We start from the raw sequence: 13,417 nt of genomic DNA, 5'->3' as shown, positions 1-13,417 counted from the left end.
TGTAAACGTTGAAAGAGTACCAGTGGTGAGGCTGTGTTCGGCACATGAACAAATGAGTTTAATGGCCATTTATTTAATTTTTGAACAAATCGGCAGTGCTCTACACTAATAAAGAGTTGGAAAGTGATTAACGTAAACCCCTATATCTTTCAAATACAGTATATCACCAAGGTTCTTAGAGATTTCACAGAATAGTTTTCCTTCTTTTCTTCTTTTTATTTTTATTTTTTACATTTTCACACTTTCCTTCTTTGGCCTACTTCCTAGCCAGGTAAAGTCATCACGTGTTTTTCTTCTCTTTGGCTTCGTACTCTAAGCTACTGTTAGGTGGCCAATGCTTTTGTAATGATCCTTCATTTTTCATTTTAGTTGCTTTAAGTATTAAAAAGAGGACGGTATTGACTTAGTAGTTTTGGAGTTGGTTCTGTGACCAGTGGGTGGCTTTGGAGTAATCTGACTTGATGAAACATACAATTGCAGACCATTTACCATATAAACTGGTTTCTCAAAATCTCAATGATTTTGTCAGTTTTAATCACAAATACAACCAAACTAGGGTTGAAAATGTATTATTTTCCCTCAAGAAGCCAGCGTGGGAACAAAAACACTTGATAGTCACCAGTACCACAATCTTTGATCACTTAAAAAATTAGAAGATTAATACTCACTTTTTTATTGTTCTTCTCACATAGTTAAGCTCAAATGTTTTCAGAGTACAGTAAATATTTAAAAAGGAATAGTTATTTTGTTACAATCATTTTAGGGAGGATTATAAATCCCAATTCATATCAAGCAGATGACACAGCATCCTAAACTCCTGTGGGTTTAAGAATGGCTAGAGTTCACACACCGGCATCCAGATAATTTTTTTTTGTGTTTTATACAATGCACCCTACCTGTATTTTACATTTCCAATTCCCCATCAATATATCATTGTTGTTCCAATCTCTTTTCCTTCACTCTTCCCCTCAGCCAGGGGAGCTTGCAGGGGGGAAAAAACCCCACAAGAGGCACATTTGAATTGTGCTGCTGGAGTATGATGCAGTTACTGGAGGTACTGAAGGTAAATAATTGTCACTTTTCCCCTTTAGGATACACAAGTAGAGCAGGCAGTGAGCCTTGATGGCAGGGATATAAAAATGACTAAAGGATTTGATTTCTATGGATCGGAGCTTCCCTTTGTGGACGATAACTCATGCAAATACTGCAGAAAGAGGGAATTTGCAAACACAAAGCTTGATTTATATGCTAATTTGCACATAATTATGTAAATGAACAATGCTACCTTTCGATTTGCTGGCACGCTTGTTGAATCATTAAAATACAAACTTTTGCAGTCTGTTGCATGTTTAGATAAGAGCAATTTGCCTAATGGAGATATGAAGTGAAAGCTTTTAATTTACACACAGCAATGTCTTTGTTCACCGGATCAACAGGTTTTTCTTCCGATATCTATATATGTATACACACACACAGGTCCTTCTCCTTGGGTTTTCATGAGCTGTATGCCAAAATCATCAGTATTAAAACAATAAAAGACCTGAGATAATTCAGTTGGTGTGCAATGAATCTAAAATATATGACAGTTAAATTTTTATTATTACATTATGGAAAATAATGAACGTTATCACAATATGCTAATTTTTTGAGAAGGACCTGTATATATATAAATCAACTAAGTCTGCTTATTCCTTAGTGCCAGCTTTAAGATAAACTCAGAAATAATGTCAGTTTATCCGAATGACTATAAATAAATCAGAAATATAGCCTTGGAAAATGATGCGACTTCTCCAAACTTTTTCATGCTTTCATTCTTGGGTTCTTACCTTGATACTCGAACCTGAAACCTGGTTTGTTCTGTGAGTGGTCACTGTGGAAATAAACTGTGGTCTCGTGGGAGGTAGTGAGAAGAGGTGACGGGACGTCCTGGCCGCTGAATCGACCAATCACAGCACTGGTATCTAGAGGCCCGTTCCGTATCTCTAGGAAGTCGTGGTTGGCCTCCGTTGAGAAGTTAAGGAACTGTATGTGGGCTCCTGGGACAAATAGGGTGGAAAAATAGTTTTGAGAACAAAAAATTGGAATTAGAAACTGAAACCCAGTCCTATTGCACATAATCCTTAATGTGATTAAAGGTCACAGAAGACCACATTCGTCTTCTGCAGGTGCATAAAAAGTCAACTCGATATGCTCTGAAAGTCTCTGTTGATGCTTACCGTAACCGACTGGCAGGTATATTCTCCAGGTGCAATCACTGTTGCTAGGGTAGTTGCCAGGGAAACCAGGACTGAGAATCATTCCCTCCATCTCCTCCCGGATTCCACCACATTGTGCTAATGCGGTCCAGACAAAACATTTAATCAGCATAATGCAAAAAATAAACCATTTAATTAAAGAATTTTCCACATTAGTACATGAATGCACATATACATTCCTGTGTAACACAGTGAGTTGTTTGGCAGTGTAAGTTATAATCTGTCGTGTTTTAATGATTAATTGAATTGAATGCCTTTCTCTTCATTGTATAGATTACATACAGGGAAATTGTTCTCATACCCACCAGAAGAGCACCAAACACTCACACTTATTAATAAGTGAAGAAACAATGATTTTAAAGCCAATCATATTTCTTTAATCTGACATTAGGTCAAAGCTGCAACAGGTATCGTCAAAATCTTTGAATTTATTTTTGTTTGACCTCTTTCCTAAGACCAATATGCTTTAGGGGTTTCAGGATTCAGTGGAGGGAACTCAAATCCCTCCACTGTGTCAAGAGGGCAGATCTATGGAGACCATTGAAACACAGTTGCATAAAAAACAAAATAAATAAAAGTTTTATGTCTGATTAAATAAAATAGCATCTTATTTTTACTTAAAACAGAATATTGCCCTTATGAATGAACCAACTTTTCAGAAACGAGAACATCTGTGAAAATTAATTACTTCACGGATTCTCAGAAGAAGGAATATCTTCTGCTCTTAGATCCTGCCCCGAAATTAATACATTAATTAAAAAAAAAAAACTGGATGAGAAGTGGGAATAACATTAAAACATTCGCCCATCTCTATGATCTCTATGGAAATGAGAGACAAGCTGCTGCGGAAAAAAACAAAAAAACAACAACAAAAAAAACGCAAATACAATACAGTAGATTAAGAATTAAATAGGACAAAAAATGTACAGACGTCAGAGGGGGAAGGAAAAAAAAACAGGAAAATGGAGTGAGTGTGGCAGTGTTTCTCAGATAGGGGATAAGTGCAGGGTTAAACACTATCCTGTAGGAGCCAGTTGTAATCAGAAAACTGCTGATGCCTGTAAACACGATGAATCTTCCTCCCGTTTCATCCAATCAGTGTTGAGATGGAACTAATTAGGCAATAGTAGGTTGTTCCAATAAGCACAGCTCATTTGTCAAGGCTATTTCACAGGCAGAAACACTTTACAAAAGAGAGTGGGAACCTAATACATTTTCTTTCATTGAATTCGCTCAATTTTCCAAGGTTAAATGCTACATTCATTTGAAGGCACAAATGCAAAAAAACAAACAAACAAACAAACAAAAAACAATTTCTATACTTTTTAATTGCTTTGAAAGGAAGAGGAGGACGTGTGTGTGTGTGTGTATGTGAGGGGGCGTGAGGGAGAGTGGGGGCCGTGCGTGGGTGTGTGTGTGTGTGTAAGGAAGGCCATCTCTGGCATGTGTATGATTTTTTTTTTGCCAGAGCACAGTGAAGGAAAGGCATTAAATAAGAAAAAAACACATTAAGACAGATATCAAGACCTGCCATTTAAAGGCTGACAAACCTATACCCTTGATCTTGATTAAGCAGATAATCAAAGGCACCAAAAGAAACATGGAAAGGAAGTGATGGGGATGCGGGGTAGTAAAAGGACAATGATACACGAGCCAAATTTTAACGACTGCTTTGCTGAAAACTGAATATTCGCCCCTGTTTTAAGTGTTTTGTAGCCTCTAAAAGGTTTTCTTTTAAATTTGCTCTATATTTAGCTCCATACATCTTCCCAACAATCCTAACAATCTTCCCTGTTTCCACAGGAGAAGCTAAAAAAAATGAATGCAGGTCGCACTTTTCAGATTTTTATTCGAAATACATGAATCATTTTCCTTCCACCTAACAAATATGTGATACTTTTGAGTTGAGTTTGTAAATGCAAAGAAAACATTTTTTGGGAAAAAGTTAAAGGGGTTTCAATATTTTAGCAAACCACGCTATGACTCAAAATAACAAAGTTGAGTTTTACAATGTTATTTATTTCATGCCACAAGCGAGAAGTAGGTGAAAGCAGATTATAGAGTGACAAAAGAGCTTTACCAATACAGAGAGGAGGAGGATAGTTCCACCGTCTGACGGTTCCAGGCATGCAGGTGATGTGAGAATTCCCCTGCAAGGACAGTCCGTGTTAATACACAGAACAACAGATGAATCAAACTGTCACCCATCGGCGGCTGTAATTATTGGAGCCAGCTTCTCTTCTCCAGATGACCACTGAAGGAGGCTACGTGACTACATCAACCAAAAGTGTTGCAAAAATATTGCAGCTGTATTTTTGAGAAGCTTAAGTATGAAAAATTTACAGACCCAATAAAATGTGGTTACGTAGAATGGGCTTAACAATTTTCTCTGAAATTTGCCTTCCAAAGTTCTGCAACAAAGATAAAAACTGCCCCATTTTCGAAAGGAGATGAAGCTTGAACTCTGCAGACATTTCTGAAAATGTGTGTATAGTCGCACTAAGATCAAGTGATTGTTACAACAAACCGAAAGGTTGAGACTTCATACTGATTTCGGTGTCAAGTCTTTGAACTTCTGGAATATACTCATCCTCACATCTCTTTTAATCGGCTACTACTGCTGGAAGGGTTCACAGGATGTTCAGAAAATCTTTAGCTTGAGGAATATTACCTTCATTTTGTCTCGCTGTGCTATTTTTATCTGTCAGATTTAATGATTTGTAATCAGAACATTTATTACAATAGAACTTCCTAATTTATGATACTTGAAGCAAAAAAAAAGGAGCTCAGCAAAGTAGAAAAGACAACAACGATCCTAAAGAAGCAGCAGAAATAAAAAATACTAGTTAATAGATCGGCAGCCAATGAAACTCCTACCAGTAATTCATCATTTTTAAAACAGGATTTTGTTAACATATAAGGTGCTTTGGTAAAACTTCCTTTTTATGCTGTGCATCGTGGATGAGGTACGCATCCACGATGGCTCATCGATGTTACCCCTGACAGAGCTGGTGGTAAAACACCAAAATCCTGTTTTTCCTCAATATCCCAGAAAAAATAAAGAGAAGGGTTTTAAAAGGCTTGGCTTTGATGTTGGGGATAATTATTTATTCACATGTTTACCATTTATTCAGTTAAATTATTCAGTTTAGTTAAAAGTTATCTTTTTGCTTGGTTTTCAGTATTGGATGTTTTTTTTTTTTTGTTTTGTTTTTTGCTCCAAAAAGCTGTTTGAGGGCTCCATGCCCAGCAGTTGTTGCTATGGTAATGCAATCTACCTTCTTCTTTGCCGCTTCATTGCAAATAACTCGTGTGCATTGCCGCCGCCCTGCGATACTGTCAGCACTTTTCATGTAGTCATATTCGCAGGTTGCAAACAGCTTGGTAATGTGGCAGCAATCATGCATTAAAAACCAGGTGGAGGGTTAAAACCATGCTGGTTTAGGGAAACAAAATGAACTGCACAATGCACAGATATAAAGCAAAGCTGACTACTAAATCTAATTTGGAAAAAAAGACAAAAACAATGAAAGTGCTTCAAAATTAGGTGTAACAAACTGAAGTTAAAACTTTTATTTTCAAAACCACAGCTAAAGGGACCTAATCCTGCCCCCTTGTGTTTCCCGAACCCAGAATTTAAAGTCATGTTAGAGCCATTAAAACCTTGCTAATGATCCCTCTGTGCTATTAAAAGAAAAACTCAGATGCACAACAAAATGGTGTAATAAACTGTTTAAAAAGCATCAAGATGAAATGTTGAAACAGCGTTTAAAAAAAAAAACTTTTCTGCTGGACTTTGAGGAAGTAATTCCAAAGACATTCTGTCTTCAGGCTTTTGCTTATGGATTAAAATGTATGTTTGGAGTCACTGGGATGCATAACACAATATCTGTCTAATCCCAGCTGTAAAAATGAATCTTCTGGCAAACAGTGTAGCTTCTGGTTGAATTAATGACTCTAAGAGACCCACTTGCCATAAAGGTGTTCTTGAAGTTTTTGATTTGTTTGTGTCAAGGACATTATTCCAGAAGCTATACGGGTTTTTCGCATTGACAGTGTTAAGTTTAACCAAAGTTTTAAAATGTAATTTTTTTTCCCAAAAATGTACTGTCATACATTTTCTAAAGAAAAATAAATAATTTTGCCGAACAAAATATAAATATAGAAACTGGTTACAGATTTTGAGATCGAACAAGTTTGTTTTTTCACTTTTTTTCTTGGCACTATATGATCTAACGTAAAGGTGAGCCTCCGGAGGCATTGCTCAACTCGTTCTTAACCATTTTGCTTTAAAATAATAGACTCATTATACTCAGTGTTCACGCTTGAATTAATTGAGTTGATAATGACAGCCTTTTATTCTATGAAATTAAATATTTACTTGAGGGATCTAATAAAGATCAGGTTTCTTTCTTAATTGTTGTAAGACATCAAATGGAAAAATTTTAGCATAACTAAATGTAAATTCAGTTAGCACCTTTCAAAAAGGTCAAAATGGATAGGTAAAAGGAGCAAAACCTGAAATGTATGAGAGTCTTGACCAGTTCTTTTGTTGCATTCCTTGGTCATTGTTATTTATACACTACAGTAAAGATGTCATAAAAAAAACATCATTGTAGTTTTGAGGGTCATTCGTGACTGACCTCCATATGAAAGCAGAAGAGTTTACCTGGAGAGTATAGCCGGGTTCACAGTGAAAAGACACCACATTATTCATCTGAAGACGCTCCCCTATCTTGATGCCATTCATGGGAACTACAGGATCTGGGCAGCTGGTCAGAGAGACAGCTGAAGAGACCAAGAAGAAGAAGAAAACAAAAACGGAAAGAAGAAGAAAACAAATTCAAACAACTATGCTTCATATAAGAGATTTAAAAGGAAAAATGTGGCATCCTTAAAAAATACGAGCAGGTATTCATTAACACTAACTCATGCTTGATCTAAGTGGAATGGCCTTGTGTGTTTCTACTTACTTTTGTATTCCAGCCTGAATCCGGCAGCGGACACGCTAATATCGGAGAAGAAGTGAAGGTAGAGTTGGTTTGAGGTGCTGTTGAGGAGAGCGGGGACCGTTGTACCTAGGAGAGAAGATTAATAGTGGAACTCAGCAATGCAATCTCCTCCATAGGCTGGCCATGACTTACTGCATGCATCACTGGCAAACGGCTAAAGAGACAGACTTTTTCACTTCAGTTAGTGGGATTATTTTTGTAGAAAATTTATGTGCATAACCAACTCCAAATAAAAGCACAAATTGCCTTGCATAAGAATGTAAATCTCAAACTTTTTCCCCATGTTTTCAGGTTGCAAGCAAACTTTTATGCACTTTCCTGGGATTATGGAAGACATCACAAAGTAGTGTATACTTTGTGAAACCTGACTGGAGTATGATCTTGCCCGTTATGTAAATGGGTTTTAACCAAGATAAAGTCAAAATTCGCTTTACCTGAGAAGCTGCCGAGGAGTGTGTCAGTGTTGTCGCCTCCATCAAAGACCTCCAGTGAGTCCCAGTTCTGCTCCGTGACGAAGCTGATTACTTGGATCTACGAGACCAAAGTAAATACTAGTTTAACACTAAAAAGATTGAATGGATTCAAGGAGCACATCAGAAAAAAGAAAAGAAAAAAAAAAGAAAAAGGAAGCAACTAGCAAAAGCTACAGATAAAGAATAATGAGGTTGAGACGCAATAAAAAATGTATGCGAAGAAGTTTTGGAAGTAATTTAGCTGGAAACTTTTCTAATTTTCAGACCGGGACACATGCAGCTTCTGCAGCATTTTTACCATAAAAAGGCCAAAAAATAAAAAATCTCACAATAGAAAAGGAATTCATCTTTTTTCCATTCCCTCTTTACTATAGGAGTGACTAGCAAAATCACTGTGTATAAGTGCTTTAAGCACACCAGGCCTCATACAGATAATTAGACCTGTGAAAAAAATGTAATAAATCTAACAAGGGAGTGTACCTAGTTACTCTCAATTTTTTTTAAGAACTATCTTGATGAGCTGTGTTAAAGTTTTAAGCACTCAATTTTCAATAAGAATTACTAAGGGTTCATTAAATGCAACATAGGTATATTAAATAAAGGCAAAATGAACATAAAGGTACTAAAAACTGCCTTGGATGATGAAAAGTACCCACTCTGAGGGGAAACTGCAGGCTTGCAGCTCACAATAGTTGCCCCCAGAAGAAGGATTTAAACTTATATTTGATGGGTTCAGACTAAATTTCATGCCCACCAAAAAATTTGTGAAACTGCCCGAGCGATAGATTAAAATGGATGTTTGACATCAGCCATGCTGTGTCAGCTGCCGCAAATTTACCCTTGGACACTGGTTTAAAATGTATATTCACTCATGCAGTGTTCTCTGTGTCATCCCTCATTTTTACACTTCCTCCATGCCTCCCTTTCAGTTCGCCTCACGCACTCATTCCTCTGCCTTCCTCAGCTGCCTGTGATGGTTATAGATCGGATATGAGCCAATTAAAGGGGCTGCAGGGGCTCTGGTGCACTGGGTTCCTGGGGAGACGAGGCAGATCACAGATTGATCTTTCATTAGGGGGCCGCAGCAAATGTGCCAACAAGGCACCTCGCTCCTCTAAGTTCTCTTTTGGCTCGAGACACTCCAATCTAATGTGTTTCTGGTCGCTGGTAGAAGAGAGCAACAGCGAGAGAGGACAGCACAAGGAACGTGAAAAAGGAACAAGCAGGGAACAGGGAGCCATCTGCTACTGTGTGTATGAAAACAGAGTACAACCCCCGTGTGTTTAACTGGACAGAGCTTGTAGTTATGAGCATTTTTATTCGTGTTGTAATTTGTGAGAAGTGTCGCCATAGTAACTTGTCGCCTCGGACTTTTGCTCGATTTAAAAATCAGAGCTTCGACGAGGTTCGCGGATAAAGCAGAATGCTAAGTGGACCTGTGGTCCGTCTCGTGTGTTTGACCTGCAAGGACACCGAGCTGAGGAGGGGGAGCTAATAGCTGAGGGACGCCACTGAGGTCATTAAGCACAAAGGCTGGAACGTGGGCTTAAAAAACTTTTCCGGCCGGCGCCTCCGCCGGGACCCGGCCAGAGTTCCAGCAAGGTTTCATCACAAACGTATCAAAAAGAATAACAATATGCAAACCGAGTGAACTCCCAGGAAAGAGAGGCCAGGTAATTGAGGAAGCAGTGACATATAAATTCATTTCAAGTTGAGGGATCTCGAGTTTCTAGAAAATTGATCGTCAGAATTACATTTGGAGCCTGAGCAAGGTCAGTTTCTAACCACTGTCTTATACCCAGAGAAGCTAAAATGGTATCTTTGATACGGTGGAATATGGATTCATTAGTAACCCGTTGAAATACCAAAGGCTTGTGCCACATGATGCAGAAGTATTTCTAAAATTTGATTAAAAAAAACCCCAAAAACACTTTTGTTCCTGTTACATTTGACCAGTGTTGCTCAATTATTTTCTGCCATGCCCCCCCAGTGATCAGAAATTTTTTTTACGGCCCCCCCATCACCTCCCCTAAAACGGAATCATTAGATGCAGTTTTACCAGTTTGAGAAACAAAATAATGTCTACAACCAATGGGCTGTCTCCGTCTGTATCTCGTGATACTCCACAATTACAGGGTTGTTTAACTTACAAACAAAATCCAAAAAGGCCAGCGCAAAATGTTGCACACTAAGACCATTTCAGTAATTGCTCAAGATATCAAGCCCTAAAATCTCATTACAAAAAAATGCTGCAAACATTTGACAACCAGTACACAGGAGCAAATTTACACCTTTTTTTCCCCACAAAAGTCCTAACTAACAGTTTTCTCTTGAGTCTAATTAATATATTTTGAAGGGCAGGTTTGTTTACAGAGATTTTATAATCCATTTTATTTGTTTTTTATTTATTTATGTTGGATAATTAAAATGTCTTCCAGTTCCAATGTTAAATGTTATTTAGAAATTTGTATTGATCTTTGAGAGGGTGTACATGCATTATTATTCCATTATTATTAAATCAGTTAACAAATCAACAATTTTATCATTTATCGCAATCATTTCTAGGACGGTATATTGTCCAGCAAAATTTGTTATTGCGACAGGTTTATGTGTTACTTTATAAAACAGATTCACACATTCTTATAAGTAAGCCTCAAAAATGTGCATTCAATTCTCTGTTGAAAATATGAAGGGCTTACTTCAAAGGGCTTATTTTCTATATCATATGTAAAAGTCAAACAAACTCAGATTTGTATATACCGTTACATATTTTGTGCTGCCAGAAATCATCAAATTTCCATCCATGTGTGACAATCTTCACATCCAGTGAGAACACTGAGAAAATAAATCAACAAACAAACCTGGATCCCTGATCCTTCAGGAACAGTAATCTTCCACACACAGTTCAGACTGTTGAGGTAAGGTTCAGGGTAGCCTGGAGATAAGATGGTGCCAGTTCGATGGGTCAGATTACCTCCGCATGGAACTACAGCAAGAAAAGGAGCCATTTTTATTAGCTTAAAAGATGGAAGCAGCAGCACAGCTGAATACTGCAATAATAATAATAATATGATTTTACAGCTACCACTGTGCTATAAACACTGTGTTTAATTGGCCTTTCACTCTGTGTTTTGAACATCAGAATTATGACGCATGGTCTCGCATCAATGACGTAAAAGTCGGCTAAAACGCGCCATGGCCGATCAGACTGCAGACACTTTGAAAAGTACCGCATATGTCTATTCTTTCATGCCCTGTATTGTAATGGTATTAAAGATCGGACCTTTTGGGGTGTGAAAAGATAAGAATTGGGTCGTTCAGATTGTAGACAAACACTTTGATATAGGTCACATTAGGGTAAAAAAAAAAAAAGAATGAAACCTATGTACTGTTATTCCATTTCACAGCAAAACAAACTGTAGGTTTTAACGCACATTGTATAATCCCAACAAAATGCATGGACATTTGTGGATGTAATATGTAATGTTCAAGTGCTATGGAAGATTTAGATTTAGATAAAAGTTTATAATGAACAAGCCTTGTTGGGTACATCCTTTAATGCCCCAATTATGACAACAAAAAAAAAGTTGCACCAAGCACCTCTCCTGATGAATATAGACTGTCATCTATATTCATCAGATGAGTCTTTCCTGTTTTTTGTGCCAGTTTCACATCTGGTGACAGCATCTGCTTGTGTTACGTCCTGTGTGTGTGTGAAGGCCATGTGTTATTGTCAATACTGTCCATGTTGTCATGTCTGTTTCTATTGGTGTGTATTTTTGACCCCGAACATGGCCTGCACCTGTGTGCCTCACGGCTAAATCTCTCCGCATCAGTGCAGGTGATGGCCTGCAGCTGACAGCTGTGAGGAGACAGGGTTTTAACTCTTAGGGTGTCACATGAGAAGCAGACACAGAGCAAACAAGGGAAAGCTGGTTCTGGTTAGCAAACAAGCTAATTAGTGAAACTGAAAGGAAGTGAAAAAAAGCTGCAAAAACCCCCCAAAAAAACAAACACACAGACTGCTAAAAGTAGTTTAACTGTAAGCCGTAAGTGTTTGATTTTAGCATCGATTTCCTACCGATGCAGCTGGGTATGGAGCTGTTCCATTGTGCCAGGGCATTGGGGACTGTTAAGCATTCAATGGCACTCGATCCCTCCAGGACGTAGCCAGGGCTGCACTCAAAGCGGACCACTGCGCCAACGGCAAAGTTGTTGCCCATGCGCCGACCGTTTCGTGGCTCAGGGACTGAACTGCATTGGGTGGCGCTGGTCCTTGGCACCGCTATGAATGGGGGAAAAAAATAAAGAGTTTGCATGGGTTTTAATAAGGTACTTTTGATACACAAGATCCCACTGCTTATAAAGCAAGTTAATACTTAGTATGATCCAATAAGTGATACAAAAACAGTTTCACCTTGTCTTGGCAGTCCATCATTTCACTTACAATATAAATGCAAGACTAAATTATTTATTCATTAAACTTTATCAAGGGCTGACTTTGCCTTTGGATAGCTGTGGTAAATGTCACTACTACTACAGTACATTGTTTAAGGAAAACAATAACAGAAAATAGAAATCCCTCCAGACCACACCCCCCACCCCCAACCACCATAAGTAACTAAAACAATGGCTGAAGTTAATTAATTCAGTCAATAATTCACAAGTCTCTCAATACAGGAGGAGGACTGTGTGCCAGTGGGCTCTGCACTTACCCTGGTAGACCAGATGGAATCCTCTGGAGCTGGATTGGCCTTTGGCTGTAAAGCGGATCAGGATTTGATTGGAGGTCGCTAACGGCAACGACTCACCTGAGAGAGAAGGCAGGTTTTAAGCAAAGGGCAACCTTGAGGGCTGCGTTTCAATGGGTGCATATTGTCAAAAGATTTCCAGGTAATATTTTGTCTCTCGTTTGCTGCTATGTGTTGATGCTAATAGCTCTTTTGGAAACTATGAGTCATGCAAGTAGAAAAAAAAATATAGTTTTTCATGTGTTGACTTTGAGACTACAGTTATTGTAACCTCAGTAAAATGTGCTGCTGCTGGGAAAGGCTTTTATTAAAAAAAATAGGGACTAAACTTTTCAGTAACAAGTAGTATGATGATACCTGGTAGGGATTTCACAATATAATTCTACATGAAAATCCCCCAATATTTTACATCAAAGGGAGATTAGTCCCTTATATCTAGTTGTTGCTAGTAGGTGGATTTGACTGGTGGAGTAACCTCAAGCTTTTATTATAATCCCCACATATAACAGTGAGTAATTTAAGTATAGGATTGTTGTATCCATCCTGGTAACTCATGTTTTTAAGAATGAGGTTAAGTACATCTTGCTCTGTATTGTTAACTGTCCACTTGACTGGTAAAACAATTCATATAGCTGCATTTTGGACAGCCTATGGAAAAAATGTGTATAAACAAGATAAAGATTGTTCGTAAATACTGAAAAAAAGTTCATTTGGTTAAATGTAGATGCTAACAAAACTAAAATTGGTTTCCATTTCAGATTGCACTTCAACAGATCATTTAAAATAACAAACTGCATTTGATCATCTCTAGTCTAATTGAAGAAAAAATAAAGAAATCGACCACTTTGAGTTTAAGACACCTTTATTTTACTTGAGGATCCACAAAACATTTATGTTTTTAAACTTTTCAGGCATTGTGAAGATTT

At 37.8% G+C, this 13,417-nt stretch overlaps 1 protein-coding gene across 1 annotated transcript in view; it reads right to left on the bottom strand.

The window, feature by feature from the left end:
• The window catches only part of csmd2 (CUB and Sushi multiple domains 2), a 245,362-nt gene that overhangs the window by 51,410 nt on the left and 180,535 nt on the right, over positions 1 to 13,417 (bottom strand). Inside the window, exons 33-41 of the mRNA XM_017307349.1 lie at positions 12,456 to 12,551; positions 11,822 to 12,025; positions 10,602 to 10,726; positions 7,702 to 7,798; positions 7,229 to 7,333; positions 6,925 to 7,043; positions 4,336 to 4,405; positions 2,217 to 2,333; positions 1,827 to 2,036 (exon numbers count right to left, since the gene is read on the bottom strand). Of these exons, the coding sequence (XP_017162838.1) occupies positions 1,827 to 2,036; positions 2,217 to 2,333; positions 4,336 to 4,405; positions 6,925 to 7,043; positions 7,229 to 7,333; positions 7,702 to 7,798; positions 10,602 to 10,726; positions 11,822 to 12,025; positions 12,456 to 12,551 (1,143 nt within the window). The remainder of the gene's footprint in view (positions 1 to 1,826; positions 2,037 to 2,216; positions 2,334 to 4,335; positions 4,406 to 6,924; positions 7,044 to 7,228; positions 7,334 to 7,701; positions 7,799 to 10,601; positions 10,727 to 11,821; positions 12,026 to 12,455; positions 12,552 to 13,417) is intronic.

Source organism: Poecilia reticulata, linkage group LG11 (assembly GCF_000633615.1).
Source record: "Poecilia reticulata strain Guanapo linkage group LG11, Guppy_female_1.0+MT, whole genome shotgun sequence".
Taxonomy (NCBI): Eukaryota; Metazoa; Chordata; class Actinopteri; order Cyprinodontiformes; family Poeciliidae; genus Poecilia; species Poecilia reticulata.
The sequence above is the reverse complement of the archived record's forward strand: the minus strand, read 5'-3'. Positions and strand labels throughout refer to the sequence as shown.